Source organism: Anser brachyrhynchus (genome assembly GCF_964034855.1).
Source record: "Anser brachyrhynchus genome assembly, chromosome: 3".
Taxonomy (NCBI): Eukaryota; Metazoa; Chordata; class Aves; order Anseriformes; family Anatidae; genus Anser; species Anser brachyrhynchus.
In genome coordinates, this window is record NC_137696.1 from 98,403,480 (window position 1) to 98,417,232 (window position 13,753).

The 13,753-nt window shown below is 36.2% G+C and overlaps 1 protein-coding gene across 5 annotated transcripts in view; it reads right to left on the reverse strand.

The window, feature by feature from the left end:
* Nucleotides 1-13,753, reverse strand: part of PHF3 (PHD finger protein 3) — a 50,087-nt gene that overhangs the window by 3,556 nt on the left and 32,778 nt on the right. For all 5 annotated transcript variants that reach the window (XM_080584099.1, XM_080584098.1, XM_080584097.1 and 2 more), the window contains 9 exons: nt 10,839-10,989; nt 10,562-10,718; nt 9,474-9,590; nt 7,396-7,524; nt 6,806-6,941; nt 6,234-6,426; nt 3,672-3,819; nt 2,063-2,152; nt 668-863 (listed from right to left, as the gene is read on the reverse strand). In XM_080584099.1, coding sequence (XP_080440225.1) covers nt 668-863; nt 2,063-2,152; nt 3,672-3,819; nt 6,234-6,426; nt 6,806-6,941; nt 7,396-7,524; nt 9,474-9,590; nt 10,562-10,718; nt 10,839-10,989 — 1,317 coding nt within the window. The remainder of the gene's footprint in view (nt 1-667; nt 864-2,062; nt 2,153-3,671; nt 3,820-6,233; nt 6,427-6,805; nt 6,942-7,395; nt 7,525-9,473; nt 9,591-10,561; nt 10,719-10,838; nt 10,990-13,753) is intronic.

Genomic DNA, 13,753 nt, shown 5'->3' on the forward strand with positions numbered 1-13,753 from the left:
TGCAAAGAAAATGATGACTTGTAGCTTATCCCCTCTTAAGTTTCAACCCTGCCTATCTAAAATGAAATGATCTGCAATTTTTTTAATAACCAAAATAAACTGACACTAAAGAACTCAAGAACTCAGGTTTAAGCTATAAATGACAACCATTTCAGGAGCTTTTTATTTCTTGCCCACTTGTTTTCAGACCTTCCGTGTCTGAGGTTTTTTTTCCTTCCCTTTTTAAAAAGTTTGGAACACTCAAGTGAAAGGAAAAAAAAGGAGTGAGTGTATTTCAAGTAATGAAAAATACTGTTTTTAATTTACAATATCAACCTGGAGCTCAGTAGGATTACTGTCAAAGGTTACCTGTGTCACTGAATTTTCTGAGATAGTAACCACAAAGAAACCTGGGTTAGAGGAAGTATGCAATAAAACATGAAACAAAATTATTCAGTTATTTTTTTTCAGCAACAGTACATTAAATTATCAGAATAGTCTTAAAATTGGAAATTAATGTCTTTTCAAGGAAGTGAATATAACACTGGAAAAATCATGACATTTCAACAGAATAACTTACTTTTCAAAAAGTTATTAACTATCTTTTAAAATTAATTTTTCTCATCTGTAATAAGCTTATATAAGAAGGGCTACAATAATAAACTTCCAAATTCCATGCTGTACTTACCGGGCCCATCAAAAGGCACAAGTTGATGTGGAACTTTATCTGAGGAACCTAATGGGATGAGATACAAATCTTTCACTTGCTTCATGTTATTGGCAGCTACACCGTAACGTTTTCTGCTGCTGAAATATGCAAACAACAAAGCATAGGATATCTGATCCTCTTCAGTTACAGGGGTAAAGCGAACTACACAGATTTCCTGTTTACAAAAAGAGAAAAGAAAGATATTTATATAAGAAATGAAATTTCAATTGTTTTAATGACTATTCTTCATTTAAAGGCATAGTTCAAAGAAGAAAAAGCGTCTCCCCAGAAATGCAGAGAAGAACAGAGGAGACAGAAGGAGTAGAGACAAGGTCAAAAGTAATTAAAGCAAATGGAAAAAGCAAACAAAAAGCATTTAGAATTTAAATAAATTACTCTATGACAAGCTAAATTTTATCAGCCTGCAAAATAACAAGCTTAAGTGGAAGATGGCATGCTTCCCTAAATTATTCCCCTCCCTAATGCTTAACATCACTAGAAAGATTTTCCTTGTATTGTCTTTCATGTCTGAAATATTAATTAATACTAAAGCAAGACCTGCATCCGAATCCCAGAATTACGCCTAAAACCCAGCTCAGCAGTTGATGCTGGGGCTGATGCTGTTTAATGACTTAATGATCAGGAAGATGGAACAGGAGACTCTTTGAAAAACCAAGATGACACCTGATTAGGGACAGTGGCTGATGTGCCAAAGGGCAGGCTGCTCTTCAGATGGACCTCAGCAGGCTGCCAGAACCTCATGAACATCAGCCAAGGCAAATGCGAAATCTTGCACCTTTAGATGGAGTATCCCCAGGAACCAAGACAGGCTAGGAAGCAGCATGGCATAAAAGGATGTGTGGGTCCTGGTGGGCAAGTTGAATATGAACCAGCAACACACCCATGCTGCACAGAAAGCCAGCTGCGTACTGGGTGTCAGAACCACAGCAGCCAGCAGGTCAAGGGAAACAATCATTCCTTTCTATTCAGCACTTGTGAGATAGCAGCCAGAGTACCGTGTCTAGTTTGGGGTTCTCCAGCACAAGGGCAGCCTGCATGCAGTGGTAAAAGTCCATCTTGGGCCACTGGGATGGTTTTACATACTGTAGCAGTACAGAAACTAGAAAGTAACACTTGAGACATATGAAGTTGTGTATGTCGCAAAGGAATATAAATGTTCTCGAACAACAACTGACAGATTGAGGTTAGACAGAAAGAAAACAAATGCCACCAGCTGCCACCCATCCCATTTAATGTAACCATGAGTTATCCTTAAACTGTTACGTATTCTGCAAATGTCCCAGGAGGAAAAGATATCCAGGGTAAACAGGGTGTAGGTTAAGAAGCAAGCCTTCAATATGTAAGATTTCTTACCTTGGTCCCTGAAGCTTTGATTTTTTCTACATACTCCCAGACAGTGTGAGGAGATATCCTGCCACCTACTTGAATACTATCAGGTAAATCCTATGAAAAAGGACAACAGAAATCTAAATCCAACATATTTGTTTCATATATTCAAAACATAATTTTTATAGTTCTAAAATTGTAATTTTAAAAGTCAGTAGAAGTTTTAACAGTAGAAAAAAGTAATTTACATTTAGATTTTTTATATTTGTATTAAGATTTTCAGTGCAAGATCTATGATTAGTAATAAATTAGTTATCACTCAATGCTGTTCATCTCCACCTTCTTCCAAAATCATTTATTTCAGTAACACTAACTGTAAACACAACTGTGCTCTGTAAACACAAGTTATCTTTAAAATTAAACTGTTATGGAAGCCCTATGCCTATCAAAGAATATAACAAACTTTCAAAATCTTAATCACGAGAAAAAAATGCAACCTACTCATGGATGTATATAGACAAAAAATTTTCTCAGATACTACTGAGTTCACTATTCACCAGTGACATAAACAGACTTCCAGAATAATTCCAGAACAACTTAGGAAAAACAGTCATTTTGAAGTGAAGCAGAAGAGCTATGCAAAATACATGTGCTAAAGGGTATGCCCTGCACTACACTGAAGATTTACAGCCAAGTAAAGATAAGCACATTAATAAAAGACTTAACACCATTTAATTAGACAGCTGATGCTTCCTGTGTCACTGGTGAGAAGTAACACTTAGCCTTATATGAGATTTTGATCTTTATTTTATGCAGCAAAGACAACTGTTATAAGCAGTTGCATCCATTTCCTGCCTCTCAGATACTGAATACTACATATATGTTGTATTATTATTATAGTATAATTATTATTATAGCATGTAATTATTATATATAATTATTATATATAATTATAGTATATGACAATAATAATAATAATGATATATATATATATATATTTAAAGGACAATTTAGTCTTACAATGGAGATTAGGAATACAACTGCCACCAGATTGGCAAAAATACAATTCCTGTTATGCAGGTTTTTACTGCAGAAAATGAGACTTCATGTAATGTTAAAAGAAACCACCAATAGTATCCATTTTTGGAAAAGAGGTGTCTGACTTGTTTATTGCTTTGAATTAAAAACTGATCATTCACTTTCCCACCTCTAATTCAGAAAACAGATGCCACTGAGATGATTATTTCAGTAGCAAATTTCGTCCTGCCTTTCCCTGTTAGTTTGTAATATAGAAGATGCTCCGTAATAAACTAGAAACAATTCAATGTTTATGAAGCCAGGTCTGGAAATCTGGAAATACTGCTATTCATCCTCAAGAAATATGAGAGCAAAACATTTTAAACATTTCAGGGATCCAGAGAATTTGAATCCTGATGAACCATGGGTCCACGTAGGGAGAAATACTTTACTTATAAATACATATAAACCCTACCCTAGCCTATTTCCTCCCACAAGTACTTTACTCAGTATAGCGATCATGCTTCACTGCCTTTCATCATACTATTATTAGTCTATGGTAAACAAGTCACTAAAGTTAATAAATGAATTGCTCATTCTTTGCAAGAAATGTAAATACCTCTGTTAAATACTCAAACGAGCCAGAAACTGGGTAAGCCTTAATAACAAACTTTGCCACAGAAGGCATGTTGATGAAACCCTTCCAGATGAAATTCAGGCGTGCCAGAAACAGACTTTCACACTCTACAGTACCAGGTGTTTCTGATCTGAAAAAACAAGACAGACAACACTTCATTTAAAAAGGTGACATGTCAGATCATGTAAATAACCACCTTTGTTTGTAAAACAGGTTACCTATCATTAAGAATTTTATTTTTCAGTTAAGCATATTTGAGGGTCCATGAAAAGAGATAGGGAGACAATCCCATTTCTCTCCTTCTAGAGGAGTAGATGTGTTACATGAAGGACCATCAGATATGCAGCACGTTAGTTCACTACTCTATCATTTGAGCATGCAGAAGTTAAGATCTTCGCCTGCCAGCACCTCTTCCCAATTCCAATATCATCACCTGCACAAGGCAACGTTTCCTCACACACACTTTAAAAAAAAAAAAAAAGAAAGCAGTTGCAAGAAATAAACTAAAAGACTTGAATAATTTCACAAGAGAGTGTTTTTCATCCTGGGGGTTTCCTCACCAAAAAGATTACAGCTAATTTTTTAGATTACAGATATATTTAATTTTTTCCAAACTTGTATTTATTAAAATACTCTAGGCATTCTACTAGCAGTGTTAAGCTAGCCACTCACTAGTAACAAACGCTGTGCTGCAATAGTAACACAATAACCAGTGTTTCTTTCTGTCTACACTAGAAATTACTTCTTTGTTTTTAGAATAGTTTGCTAAAGATTCGAAGTCCACTGTCTTTGGTGAAGGATCACACTGCTCTGATAAAGGCTGAATTTCAGCATGGACTCTAGTCAATTCTAAATAACTGAGAGTCAATGATTTTCTAGAAACACCTCTTGGAAACCAGAAAATACAGCCTCAAATTGCAATTTGCCTTTATCAGGTAGCAGAGAAGAGAGAGAGAGAGAGAGTGGAAGAAAACGAAGGGAGCTGACAGCAAACACGGCAAAACTCATACTGACAGACTGGCTAAATTACAAGCCAAGGAAAGAAGGGGAGGGCAAGGACTAAAGAGAAAAAAAATCTCCAACAGAAGGGGTCTACAAAACCCGTGTGTTCAAGAATAGCTACTGTATTTTCATCTTAAAGAGAGTAAGACAACAGGCTTAGAAATTATTGCTGCTGCTTTTCGTCATTTGCTCTGTGGTTTTCTTCTAAATGTGAAAGAGCTATCAGCATCCCAAAATACACAGTCTGACATGGCAGGAAATATTGAAAGATAAACTATTCTTCTTTCATATGAAAATCCTTCCTACATTAACTCAACATTATAATGACTATTCTCTAAGTATCACTCGTACCAGACCTGACTGTAGCCTGGTGCATACCATAATGAAAATGCATACTAAGCACAATATAAATAGTATTTCCTTACCTTACCACAAATGGAAAAAAAAACAGACATAGGAACCGTGTAACAGGAAATAGTATATACTTTTTTTTTTTTTAGAAATGTAACATTGCTAACAACATAAGCAGCCACAACGCAAAAGCATTCTGTAACACAGCAAAGCATAAAATAAAAATAATCAGTAACTGCAAAGGGGCAAATGAAGAGTTGTTGCTTGGCTTCCAGACAGGGTACAGGAAGCATTTGTAAACAGTAACAAAATCTGCAAGGTAACAACAAAAGATGTAGGGCAGGCAGGAGAGAGAGATGTGATGATGACAGAACAAAAACAATCCAGCACAACAAGCAAGGAAGATGCCTAGAAAAACCAAGACTGTAAAAAAACAACAACAAAAAAAACACCATACACACAGTGTTGGGAACAAATGAGATTTCTCCATCTTTCCCCTTTCTTTTTGGAGAGAGTACAGACAGCACAGAACACCACTGATGAGAAAACAGGTGAGAAGGATGGCATAACTGCAGTTCCAGCTTCTCACACTGAGAAGATCTCTAGTCTTAATAACCCTAACAAAGACCATGGACATCAGTGCTAACTGTAAGGCAACAGATCCACAGTACTGAATACTCACAGTGCGTTTGGGCAAGATTTTTAAGTGCTAGTTATTTTTCAGAGATTTGTAACTAGGCTGGTTTATCATTTTCAATGCTCTGTCCAGAGCAACCTCAAAGTCCCTAACATTATATATGCACAAACACACACACACTTTTGATTGCAGCACTGTAAATAATATGTCCCTTAATAGCACAATACAGTATGAAATCTATACTCTGACCTTTTTAATAGAAACCTACATATCTTTTCAGGTATCTTTGTACCAGAAAATATAAGGTAGTTTATTTTCCCCAGAAGGAAATACGAGAATTAGAAGTTTGTAATCACAATATATGTAGCATTATTTACATAAATGAACAGCACTACGTACTCTAGCAAATAACCCAAATCCTAAGAAGACGTGTACTACTTCTGCTATACAAACAGGCTATGAAACGCCATCAAAAAAAATAATGTTAGTCGTAATATGTTAACAATACAAATAATGTGTTTCATTAAAAATACTGTTTTTTCAGTTTATATTACTTTGGGAGAGGTGAGAATGATTTGGATAAGTCTTGCTTATCATCTTCCAATAATTCGGAAGCTAAAATACATGATGTTGAAGAAAGTGCATCTGCAATGCTCTCTGCTTCATTGTCTGATTGTTTCCGTGCAACTCCAACAGACACTTTCACTTTTTTTGCAGAAATATCATCAGTAGGTGGTGCCATTCGACCTGCAGAGAATGAAGCAGAATTTTGTTTGTTTTATTAAATAAACAAAGTAGACTTCCTCTGAAGACAAGGAAGATGAACCAAAAATACAGTATTGCCATTGTAGTGTGATATGATAGATGTATTATTTGCTCCAATATGTCCCATCCCTGGAGATGTTCAAGACCACGCTGGATGAGGTCCTGAGCAACCTGATCTAATGGAAGGTGTCCCTGCCCATGGCAGAGGGGTTAGAACTGGATGATCTTTAAGGTCCCTTCCAACCTGAGCCATGCTATTATTTCTATTGCAAATCAACGATAGCACATACACTCATAACAAGGATTTTCCTCTCTGCCTTGGTGCATGATACATTTAAATAAATGTGCTTCTCAAAATTACCTATGCAGATTTTGCAGTTAAGATCAAAGAGATGATTTTTGTGTTGACTTGTGGTGTCTGGAGTTGCAGATTCATTTCCTTCTTTATCTTTGTCAGCTTCCTCTGACTTCTCAAACATCTTTATCATATTAGGTTCCTAAGAAAAGACAAAACATTTCAGTTAGCTTTTTTCTTCCGTTAATTTTCCTAATATTTCTGTTCATATTCCTTCACTTTATTTATGGTGTTTTCTTCCCTTCAGACAAAAATTCTCTCTTCAGGTCTATAACCTAGAAGTTATCAAGTCTCTGTAACCTAAGAGACTATCACAAAATCTAGAAATGCATTAAAATTTTGCATAGTTATTCCTATATATATATTTCTTCACAAAAGATTCAGAGTATTTTCCTACTGTTGTTTGAATTCATCATCTGATCATGGACACAATGTGGGGAAAAAAAAACACCAGGACAGTAAGTGAAAGTCAGTAGGGATAAAAGAAAATTTCGACTCAAAACAGACCTAATGTAGTCACAGATCTTAATACACGGCATATTTGGTTCATGAATAAAATGGTTGTAAAGTGTTCTGTTTATGGTTTTGTTTTTTACCTGAATTTCCATAACTTCTTGTTCCTTCATTGGTGTTTCACTTTCAATTTCTATTTCTCCTTTGTGAGTAATTTTTGTGATAGGTCTTCTTTCAACTTCCCTCTGTTCCTTCTCAATCATTTCAATAGTCTGTAAAAACAGGAGGTTATATATGTGTGTACGTTCATATAAAAACAACTTGGAAATTAGTAAATGTAACAACAGCAATAAGAAAACTCTATGGGTATACAGTATATTCTTATTTTGCAAGTGTCAAGCAGTTTCATAAAGCAAAACCACAAGTAACAGGTCTAAAGAAAAACGCATTAACTCTTTCCCCATAATTATAGGGAAAACATAGGACACAAATACATATAGATTTACATAATTTTCCAAGAGCTTGATTTTGAGTACATAAACGTTCTACCTCAATAAAAACATTTAAATGTACTCTTAATACATATGCTAATTCTGATCAGGACTGCTACTTTGCTCCATCACAAAGAAGAAAACATACACCACTATTTCTAAAATTGCTTCTTAAATCTCTTAAAACATCTTTACTACTTAAATCAGGAACAGTTTGTGTTGGCTGTCCCCAACACTTTAAGCCTGATTTCATTAAGAAACAAAGATTCTATGATTACTTTAGCTGTCTGACAAGTACTTAGTTACTTTTGAACACACTAGAAAATTTTGGAAAAAAAGCACTGTGAGCGACAATCTTAAAGTCTTCCTTAAATGGAAAAATGAAAAATACTATCACATGAAACAATCATTGCTATTTATTTTACATGTTGCATTATGTTACTGTGTAATATTTGAAAACTTTTAGAAGCTGAAATATTTAGGACCCTTCAGTAATTTTTAAGCAGAATATATTTTTGTTTTGAAGTTGTCCCTCAGAGCAGTAGGGTATTGTGTTGCTTATTTTCAGTATTTTACTGTTGTTTATAAAAATAGAACACATGTAACAAGGATGTAATGTAAAAGATGAGCACTAGATAGAAAATATGGGCTTTGAGAAAGGAAAAAAACAGGAATAAATAATGTTGCAAGGCAAATCAGTCTCTAAAATAGCATTTTACTGTACTGAATTAGGTATCACTAAACATTCTTTCACTCTTACCACACAGAATTCAAGATCATGGATTTCCACCTATTGTACAGAACAGTACCTATTCGTTTATAGCCAGACAAAATGTATCCCAATTAACATGATACAAATTTTGTGCCTTTCAGTCCTATGCAGTGGCTTATAAATATCAAAGATTCTGCCAACGCAAATCAAGATTTTATAAACTAGAAAACTTGATGCTGTAAAACAAGCATTTTTAAGTAGCCACAGTTAACTATCACTGGCTTACTATCATCAGTTAACTGACCAATAAGATTTTTCTATTCTAAATTCTAATCTAAAAGATTTCTATTTAAAAAAAAGGCATATTCTATAAAAAAATAACACAGCTCTTCATATTCCTGCTTCACTTTTTAAACTATCAACGCAGCTACAATATAGCGTGACTTTCTGTATCGAGAAAAGTAATAGCCAAAGTAACCTAATAAACTTCCTATACTTTATATTATTATTTATTTCCTTAAGATGACTTTTCAGACTGGCAGATCAAATTTCTAGCTTCAGATTTACTTCTTGGCGGATGAAATCTCATGCACCATCAATATGTGAATTATAAAGACCAGTTAGGTTTCACTCATTCTCAAGAGATCTCTCTACCTCTTTAAAAAAGCCTGGTTTCTATAAAACCCCAGTTAGAGCTTTAAAATCTTATTGGACATAAGGATAGACACAGAAGCCTGGACTCATGAGACAGAAAAAATGGAAAAGAAGAGCAGCAACAAAGCTGCATGGCAAAGGAAAATGCATTGTTTCCCCCTTTGGGGAATTTACTACTTCTTTCACTTCTGTCCTAATATTTCTTTTGGGTTTTGAATACTGCGTAAATTATAGAGGTCCTCCTGATTAGTTAGAGTTGCTTTGCGTAACATGCATTTTGTTCTTCCCAAATACACTTAACCTGAAAACAGAATTTAAATATGCTTAGGCATCCAACTAAAAAACATAAATTGATAAATCTCACGTGTCTGTTTTCTCTTAGTCTCCAAGCAGCCAGTTCTTTGGAAGCCAGTTCTTCTGGGCTCATTTTTATTAGATGGTCTGGAGTAACCTCTCCTTTCAGTACTTTTTTAAACAGTATCTAGAAGAAAAAAATAATTAACTTGCTGAGACGAAACAGCTCCTAATAGGAAACAAAGTAGAGAAGTAAAATACAATACACTCTATACAGCTATATATATTGTTTGTAATTATTTCTCACTATCAGAATCACTACTAAATTTAGATTTTTTAAGATACAAACCTTAATTTCAGAGCTCCCTGTTTGTTCTACATCTATATATATTCTTAATGACCAGCTGCACAGTTAACCATTGTTCCAAAATAAGAAAGCAAATTTATGCCCACTGCAGCAGTAATTGAGACTTTTTGTAATATTAAAGAGGATGTCTATACTTCTTGACTCACATAAGTGAATCCTTGGGGGGAGGGGGGGGGGAACCCCATATAATTTGGGGGTATGAGCAAACAACGCAAGTTAGTAAAAAAAAAAATGTAGTCTGCTCATACAATTTACAGTTGGTTATTATTAATATAGAGAGATTACTATAGGGAGAAACTAGACAAGGCAACTTGATCAGAACAAAGAAGAAACAATCAGAGCAATTGATAAAAAGTCAAAAAAGTTGAAGAGGCAATATTGAATAATGAGCTCAGAGAATGCAGAAAACATGAGTGAAGACTAAGTGAGAAATCTGGGTATGAAAACAACAGTGAGACAAGCTACAGGACACAAACAAAAAAAGAAAATTATGTGGAAAAATACACATCAGTTGTAATTACAAAAATTTTGACAAAACAATATATTCACTACACTTTGAAATCCCACTATTAAGTACACAGGGAGGAAAGAGATGAAGAATTAATGATGAAGAAAAAAACAGAGCACTGAATATGCAAGAGGACAAATAATAAAGATTAAAAAACATACAAAAAAGTAATCAACAGGATTAATTGTGAAAGAATTAATAATGCACCCACACAGAAGACTTTTTCTTTAACCTACAGCAAATAAAGGATTTCTGCAAACCATTGTAAACAGGTAATACATACGTTATTTTTAGGATCTTTTAGGTTGAACATTAAACTTCTGTATTTGTTCTTATATTTTGAGTCAGTGTCCCGAAAAAAAGAAAACAGTTCTCTTTCAATTCTTGTGGCAACTTTTGCTGCTCTCTCCTCAGGAATCTTTAAACTGGAGTCTGTCAATCTGTGAGAAAACACAAGTACAAAAATTACCAAATACTTCCAAGTAATTAATTTCTTACCCTGTCTTCTGAAGGAATTGTAAACACAAATTAAAAAATTCATTTAATAAATATATTTATACCTTTTCATTAGAATTTCCTTAAGAGATTGCTTAACACTCTGTCTTATCTGATCAGCAGAAGGTTTGGAAGCTGGCACAGCTGGTAGGTGTGTTGCGCTGATTGATCCTTTCTCATTTTTCTTTTTCTTAATTTCTTGTTTCTCATGAACACCTATCAAAATACAGAGTTAAAAACTGTAAGCTACATTGCCACTGCAATAAATAATTACCATTGCAGGATATCCTGAGCTTTTGTTTTTAAGCTTCTAAGAATCGACCTTCTAGGAGAAGGAACGGAGTCACACATTGGATTTTTTGTGTTGTGGATTTTTGTTATTGGTGGTGTTTTGTTTTTTTTCCTTAAGAAGGACATAAAGCTATTAGAGAGTGTCCAAAGGAGGGCAACAAAGATGGTAAAGGGTCTGGTAGAGGGGAAGACTTATGAGGAGCAGCTGAGGTCCCCTGGTTTGTTCAGCCCAGAGCAGAGCAGGCCGAGGGGAGGCCTCATGGCGGCCTGCAGCTCCCTCACGAGGGGAGCGGAGGGGCAGGCGCTGAGCTCTGCTCTCTGGGGACAGCGACAGGACCCGAGGGAACAGCATGGAGCTGGGACAGGGGAGGGTCAGGCTGGGTGTTAGGGAAAGGTTCTGCACCCAGAGGGTGGTCGGGCACTGGGACAGGCTCCCCAGGGCAGTGGTCATGGCAGCAAGAGTACTGGAGTTCAAGAAGTTTTTGGACAATGCTCTCAGACACATGATCTGATTTTTGGGTGGTCCTGTGAGGGAGCCAGGAGCTGGACTCGATGATTCTTGTAGGTCCCCTCCCAACTTGGGATATTCTACCACTTTATGATGCTATGGTTTTATGTACTGGGACTTTTCCCCTTTGAATTTTCTTCTAACATGCACCAAGATGACCAGTGCTTCATCTTCAGTGGAATTTTTACTCTGAGTTTTTGTGAGACAAACATTAATTTTTCTATGAGTAAATTGAGGAAAAAAAAACACGTGGGAGGCATTTACTATGAGTATATTAAATGTTACTTTAAAATAGAGTTTTCCATTAAACTTAACATTTCTGAATCTGCTAGCCATCAAAACCACTCCAATTACAATAATCTCAGCTGCTGATTCAGGTAACAGACATTCTTAAACAAGGCTTATAAGGTTTGTATCAAAACTTTCTAATGTTTATGTCATAAAAAATATAAATTTCTAATCAAATTACAATCACTTAACAACAAATTCCTTCAAATTTTAATTTTCAGAGTTTCAACATGAGCATATCACTAATTCAGAATAGTAGCCTTCCTTCTATATACAAAACTCAAGAGAAAAAACATTAACTTATTTCCTTCTCTGAAAAAAGGAAACAAATTTAAGACAGATAAAGACTGAACAGGAATGCTTGATGGTAAACAACAGGTAAGTGATTGGCAAGGTTAACAATAAACAATGACACTAAAAAGCAGTTAAGAGATTAAGATAAATGTGCCGCTTAACCATTTTTATGCTAATTGTCCTGAATGAAACTGCCAAGCTACAATGTTTTGCACTTACCAAGTGCAAGGTCCTGCAACTGGGCTGGGGCAATCCCAAGCACAAATACAGGCTGGGTGGGGAATTGATTGAGAGCAGCCCTTAAGAGAGGGAGCTGGAGGTGTTGGTTGACAAGAAGCTCGACAAGAGCCAGCAATGTGCACTTGCATCCCGGAAAGCTAACCGCATCCTGGGCTGCATCAAAAGAAGCGTGGCCAGCAGGTCAAGGGAGGTGATTCTCCCACTCTGTTCTGCTGAGACTCTCAGGGTGCTGCACTCAGCCCTGGGGCCCCCAGTACAAGAAGGACATGGAAGTATTAGAACGAGTCCAGAGGAGGGCCACAAAGACGATCAGAGGGCTGTAATGCCTCCCCTACAAAGAGGGTCTGAGGCAGTTGGGCTCATTCAGCTTGGAGAACAGAAGGTCTGGGGAGACCTTACAGAGGCCTTCCAGTACCTAAAGGGGGCCTACAGGAAAGCTGGGGAGGGACTCTTTTTCAGGGAGTGTAGTGACAGGTCAAGGGGTAATGGCTTTAAACTGAAAGAGGGTAGATATTAGGAAGAAATCCTGCACTCTGAAGGTGGTGAGGCTCTGGCACAGGCTGCCCAGAGAAGCTGTGGATGCCCCATCCCTGGGGGTGTTCAAGGCCAGGCTGGATGGGGCTTTGGGCAAGCTGGTCTGGTGGGAGGTGTCCCTGCCCATGGCGGGGGGGGGGGTGGAATTAGATGATCTTTAAGGTCCCTTCCAACCCAAGCCATTCTGTGATTCTATGTTTAAAAGTGATCTTTAGATTAACTACTATTCTGAACTCATCATTGTGACAGCATTTTGCCACCTCCTAATTTAATTAACATCTTTTAGAATAATTCAATGATATCATGGATACCAGATTCATTTAAACTCCTGCAATCTGCAGTTAGAAAGGATGTCAGCTATTTTGTGACTCAGAATTTCAAACAGCAAAGTGTTTGAAGTTTAAAAGATGACATTACATTTAACCCCAACATTTTCAACTGTTTTCTTCCACAATTTTTTTTAGGATGTCAACATTGGCAAAAGACCAGAAAAACGGATTTTTTTAGGACATGAATTCAAAACCTGAGTTTAGGATTTAAAGACACAGTTCTCACACGGAATCTCACTAGCATTGCTGCTGAGATTTCAGAGCCAAATCACAAGAATTTCACATTATCATGAACTTTGAACAGTAATGCTTTCTGGAAGGGAGCTGGGGGGTGGGGGGTTGTTTGCTGTGAGCAAAAATAGGTCCCTTCTACCTTTCAAATAGAATTGCAAATGAAAATCTGATGGCTTGGTGTGCAATATGATGTTCCCCTTTGATATAAATTCTGATGCAATTATTTATCAATTTGTGCAAAAGAAATGAGTGTTTCAAGGTA